This window comes from Aspergillus lucknowensis (assembly GCF_044049455.1).
Source record: "Aspergillus lucknowensis strain CBS 449.75 chromosome Unknown BJX67scaffold_43, whole genome shotgun sequence".
Classification (NCBI taxonomy): domain Eukaryota; kingdom Fungi; phylum Ascomycota; class Eurotiomycetes; order Eurotiales; family Aspergillaceae; genus Aspergillus; species Aspergillus lucknowensis.
Genome location: NW_027263587.1, coordinates 8,507 through 14,123, shown reverse-complemented (window position 1 = coordinate 14,123; position 5,617 = coordinate 8,507). Strand labels below are relative to the sequence as shown.

The 5,617-nt window shown below is 48.5% G+C and overlaps 2 protein-coding genes across 2 annotated transcripts in view; one reads left to right on the top strand and one right to left on the bottom strand.

Annotated features, from left to right (window-relative positions):
- Positions 1-1,779: 1,779 nt before the first annotated feature.
- BJX67DRAFT_361755 (uncharacterized protein) lies at positions 1,780-2,234 on the bottom strand. The gene has a single exon (XM_071029917.1). It carries the CDS (start codon positions 2,165-2,167, stop codon positions 1,979-1,981), a length of 189 nt encoding a protein of 62 aa, XP_070883115.1. The 5' UTR covers positions 2,168-2,234; the 3' UTR covers positions 1,780-1,978.
- Positions 2,235-2,555: 321 nt separating this feature from the next.
- The window catches only part of BJX67DRAFT_374006 (WD domain protein), a gene marked incomplete at both ends in the record, with an annotated part of 4,558 nt that continues 1,496 nt past the window's right edge, over positions 2,556-5,617 (top strand). The window contains 3 exons of the mRNA XM_071031483.1: positions 2,556-3,531; positions 3,589-5,222; positions 5,308-5,514. Coding sequence (XP_070883114.1) covers positions 2,556-3,531; positions 3,589-5,222; positions 5,308-5,514 — 2,817 coding nt within the window. The remainder of the gene's footprint in view (positions 3,532-3,588; positions 5,223-5,307; positions 5,515-5,617) is intronic.

Genomic DNA, 5,617 nt, shown 5'->3' with positions numbered 1-5,617 from the left:
ACCTTCTCAGCTCCAAGTCCGAGATTCGCAAGCAATACGAGGTCTACATGAACAACACTCGGGGAGCTGAGCCGGCGATGCCGAGTGGGGTCGAGTCGTACTTCTCTTTGAGGCGCTGATTTCTAGAACTTAACGGTGTACAGGATCTCAGCATGAAATCTCACCGACTTGGAGAAGGCGAACTTTACCTTGAAATAAAAAAGTCCATCACTCACCCAACCCCGATCCCCGCACCCCACCCCTACTCTTCAATACCATACCCCACGATCCGCAATGGGAACCCCAACACGCATCCATCTCCCGCCGCATCCTCACCACAAACTGGAGCATCGCAATCCACGAGTCCGAATTGTCAACGAAGACCTCCGATTCGTCCCGCCTGCACAATATGGCTCGCGATCTGGAGTGCCCCCGTCACGGTATCGCCGTCCGAGACCCTCGCGCGCATCCAAGAGACCGTTGCACATCCGTCGCCGAAGCGCCGGTTCCATGAGTCTAGCTCAAACCTCAATCCCGAAGAGGAGGAGGAGATACGGTATACCTCGTGGTATTCGGAGGTTGCGGGGGTCGTATGTGGAGGGGGCGTTTTTGGTGGGTGACGAGGGGGGTTTGGAGTGGGCACTTGGGGCGGGGCGGTCTTTGAGGTGTGAGGGCGGTTCTGGTTCTTACACTCGGATGGATGGATGGATGGTTTCATTTACGCTGACCCCTCGCTAAGCGATATGAAGCCTACTACACCTATATATATCACTGTATTTACTTGTACCGTATACCACTTTTGAAACGAATTTAGAGCCTTGTCGGGGCCTGCCATGGCCTCGCAGCCGTTGTTTTTCGATTGTTACCCTCATGGCGCGTGGCTTTGGAACTATTGTAATGCTTCAGCAAAGTCTAAGACAGCCTCTACTATCTTGGCTCGCGAAGTGGTTTCTCATGTACCTTTTGCTTCTTCTCCGGGTCCTCCTAGTAGGGTTGGCAGGCTATTAAATGAGTCGCCAACTTTGATCTGGAGCTCTCGGCGCAGGTATCTAAGCCTCGGGCAGTCTAGGAGGACATGGATTACACTCTCTCGCTCACCGCAGCTGCACTAGTTGTCGTCACGAAAATGGAAAGTTTTGGCGTATGTCAACAACCAGCTGTGTCCCGTCCGCAACAGCGTTAGTAGGTACGCTTGGTTTCGAGGCAGAGATCCATATAGCCGTCTCGTGCATTTGGCTGGTAGTGTTTTGTCAATCTTGCGAAGGTGGCTGCCGTTCCGGGACTCTTTCCATTCTCTTTCCCCCTGGGCGTGGATGCCCTTGCTGATGTGGGCCCTCTCGCGTGATAGCACGGGCGGTTCTTACACTCATTCTCGAAATCGGTCTGACCTCGACACACACATCTATTCTTTGTTGGCCCCATTGCCAAGAACTTAGCGTGATTATATTATTGAGCGAGCCGCATTAAAAAGAGGGTGGCAGTAATATTCTTTTCATACAGATTTATTCTTGCGTATATCACTTAAATCCTTAATCAATCCCAGTTCGAGCGATATGCCTTATTACAAGGTGCTGAACGACCTGCCCGGAACAACTTTGTGCGATGATCTACATTTGGGGGCGGCAGATTGACAGAAGTAAGAGCTATGATCATCATGGTACTCTAGCCACGTTTCCCCTGGTGATGATGGCTGAGCCTCGCGCCCTCCAATAAACGAGGGCGTCCAAGAGTTCTCACACCAGTTATGGTTAAATCCCTCTGTGACTATCTCCTCGGAAAGCCCCATTTGTACCTTATCGAGGGGATCTTCTCCGAGCTGAAAGCGTTTATCAAACGGCATTGGCAAACCTATGCAGACAACCCCGAGCAGGGATTTGCGTCCTTCCTTAAGGGTGTATTGAAACCGTCGGTAGAAGGAAACAAAGTGCGGAAGGACATTTTCGGAATGCCAGGTTGACACTTGAAGATATATGATATGGGACATGGTGCAGCATGCAAGTCAATTCCCACTTCTGTGATATATGTACCGCCTTCTACATACCTTGGCCATGTTTGAGCAGATATGAGATTCTTGTGGGCCAGGGTGATCCCACTGCGTTTGAGCTACCCTAGCGATTTCAGCATTAGTCAGTGGAATAATCGTGTCGCGAGCGATTTCAAGCTGTAAGGAAGATAATCTTGGGGCCATTGTCAACGTCAAAGTTTCCCTGACTGACTCGCAGGAAGTTCAAGTTTGGGTTTGTTTCAGATTTATCACGTGGATTCATGGGTAAGGCGGCTATGTTCTTGATGACTCATGTTTTATATACATTCAAAGGGTAAATTTATGTTTCCATAAATTGCATAATTAGAGTCATGCATAAATGCAACCAAGCCAATGATAGGCATTGCTCCAAGCAGCCTCACTCCTCTCTTACCCCTCTTTCTAGGAGGTTCCAAGCGAAGCGTGTTCATTCACCTTTCATTCTGACATTTCATTTGCGCCTAAAACTTTGGTTCGCAACCAAGATCAAATTCTGATGAACTACTCAGCATGAAATTAGCCTTCTGGCCCCCGCTATCACCTACCGCCGATAATGTCAGATCCGGATCAGTACACTGTGGGCTGGATATGTGCTTTGGAGACAGAATATGTCGCTGCCCGAGCTTTTCTTGAGAAGAAACATAGTCGCCCCGAGATGCTGTCACCAAGCGATAACAATCACTACACGCTGGGAGAAATCGGGGGTCATCAAGTTGTTATTGCTGTTTTGCCAGATGGAGAACACGGGACATCATCTGCCGCTGGAGTAGCTCGGGACATGCTCCATAGCTTCCCAAACATCCGTTTCGGACTCATGGTTGGGATTGGTGGCGGGGTACCCACAAAACATGACATCCGGCTTGGTGATATTATCGTGAGCTCATCTCGGAATGGACGAGGCGGCCTGCTCCAATACGACCTCGGCAAAGAGTTACAAGGGCAAGAATTCCATCAAACAGGGTTCTTGAATCAGCCGCCACCAATCCTACGAACAGCTGTCGCGGGGCTCCGAGCGCGATATAAGGAGGAGGGCCATCGGTTGAAGGAGAGCATTCGAGCCGTGCTGGATGGCAATAAACGACTGAAGCGAAACTACGCGCAACCCCCTCTCGAGACTGATCATTTATTTGAAAGCGAGTTTGCTCATCCATATTTGGAGGGAACCTGTGGCGAGGTCTGCGATAGTTCAAAGTTGATTCGGCGACCAAGGCGAACTGATGAGGAAGATGACCCTATAATTTACTATGGCTTAATAGCATCTGGGAATAGAGTGATTAAGGATGCAATATTCCGCGATAAGCTAGCAGCAGAGCAGGATGTTCTGTGCTTTGAGATGGAAGCGGCAGGTTTGATGAACCATTTCCCTTGCTTGGTCATCCGTGGTATTTGTGACTATGCCGACTCGCACAAAAGTGAGGGATGGCAAGGTTGGGCAGCGATGGCAGCAGCCGCATATGCAAAGGACCTCTTGTATCAAATCGTCCCTCAGCGGGTAAAGGCTGAGCCAAAAGCTAGTGAAGTTTTGAATGGTTAGTGCTAGCTACATTCGTACTCAATGGCCATGCTAAATACTTGTGATTTGCTAGGGATCAAAAGCCAACTAGCCAATGTATCCAAGGACATCCATAATATTCAATCGATCGCTAGCGGATCGGCGCAAGAAATTAATACTCTTTCTCAGACTATTCACCTAAAAGAGTTGCCAATCGCTGAAGGAGCCGAGTTCGGAACATACAAGGACCAACATGAAGAGGAGTGCCTCCCAGGAACCCGAACAGAGCTTCTCTCAGACATTCAAAATTGGGCTGTCTCAGAGCAAGGAAAATGCATTTTCTGGCTGAATGGTTTGGCCGGAACTGGCAAGTCCACTATATCGCGGACCATAGCAAAGGCCTTGCAGAAACAAGAGTTGCTAGGGGCGAGCTTCTTCTTTAAGAGGGGTGAAGGAGACCGCGGCAATGCAGTTCGGTTCTTCCCCACTATCGTCCAGCAGCTATTTACCAAAATCCCAGGACTACATGCTGCTATCATACAGGTGATTCGGGATAATCCGAGAATCTCTGCCAAACCTCTCAAGGAGCAGTTTGATGAGCTCATTCACAAACCCCTCCACAGTTTAACCCAATCCAAACGCCAGAGCTCGCGTCTTGTGATTGTGGTTGATGCACTTGATGAATGCGATCATGACAATGATATTCAAGTCATCCTCCAGCTCTTACCACGAGTTCAGGAGGTCCACTCTATATGCTTGCGGTTTTTTATTACTAGCCGACCCGAGCTGCCTATCAGATTAGGCTTCAGAGCAATTGGCCATCGCAACCTAATCCTCCATGAAGTACCCATGTCTATCATAGAACACGACATCTCCATGTTCTTAGAGGACAAACTTGGTTCGATAAGGCACAAGCGATCCCTCTCCTCGGACTGGCCTGGCTATGTGACTGTTCGAACCCTTGTTACCATGTCCGTCCCGTTGTTTATCTTTGCTGCCACCATATGTCGTCTGCTTGAGGATCACAACCTGGACCCTGAGCAATGTCTTACGGAGGTCCTTAAATATCAGAATCAAGAGTCAAAGTTGGATGGAACATATCTCCCAGTGCTGGACCGCCTGGTTTCCAAATACAGTGGGAAAAGACAAACGCAATTAGTCCAGGGGGTTCGGGAAGTTGTTGGCACAATTATTCTTCTTGAGAATCCATTGTCAGTCACGTCCCTCTCGAAACTCATGGGAGTCTCCACGATTTCAATTCATGCCAGGCTGAGCTCGCTGCACTCGGTCTTGCATATACCAAATGATGACACGTTACCAGTGAGGCTCTTCCATCTATCGTTTCGAGACTTTCTTATTGACTCTAGCACTCGTCACAAAACTCCATTCTGGGTTGATAAGAAGGGAATGAATCAGATGTTAGCTATTAGGTGTCTTTCTGTTATGCGCAAGAACCTCAAGAAGAACATGTGCAGTCTCAAATGCTATGGAACAGAGCGCAGTGACATCGATCCCAAGTCCATTGACCGCTGCTTACCACCAGAGCTGCAGTATTCCTGTCGCTATTGGATCCACCATTTAGCACACAGCAAAGATCCGATAGGCCAAATTGATAATATTTTGGCATTCCTTAACGAACACTTCCTTCATTGGGTGGAGGTAATGAGCATTTTAGGTTACATATCGGAAGTTGTGAAAAACATTGGCACTTTACAGTCAGTAGTACGAGTAAGTCTCCTAAATTTTTTAAAGTGATTACTAGGACTAAAGTTTATAGGACAATATGGATTCTAAGGTTTCTCATTTTCTACAGGATGCAAAGCGATTTATTCTGAAGAATAGTCAGATAGCAGATATTGCGCCTCTTCAGCTTTACGCTTCAGGAATAATTTTCGCACCACAAAAAGCGTTAATCAGGAGGAATTTTGAAAGAGAGCTTCCTGATTGGGTGTCTAGAGGCCCAAGAGTGGAAGAGCATTGGAGTCCAGAATTGCAAACCCTGGAGGGCCATTCCTCCTCGGTTTCATCGGTCGCCTTCTCAGGGGATAGCTGGCTTCTGGCGTCGGGCTCTGACGATAACACCATCAAGCTCTGGGATCCCGCCACTGGCTCCCTCAAGCACA

Bases quoted from the DNA above. Each gene is read 5' to 3' on its own strand.
- BJX67DRAFT_361755 (XM_071029917.1), bottom strand. From the start codon at position 2,167: ATGGCCCCAAGATTATCTTCCTTACAGCTTGAAATCGCTCGCGACACG.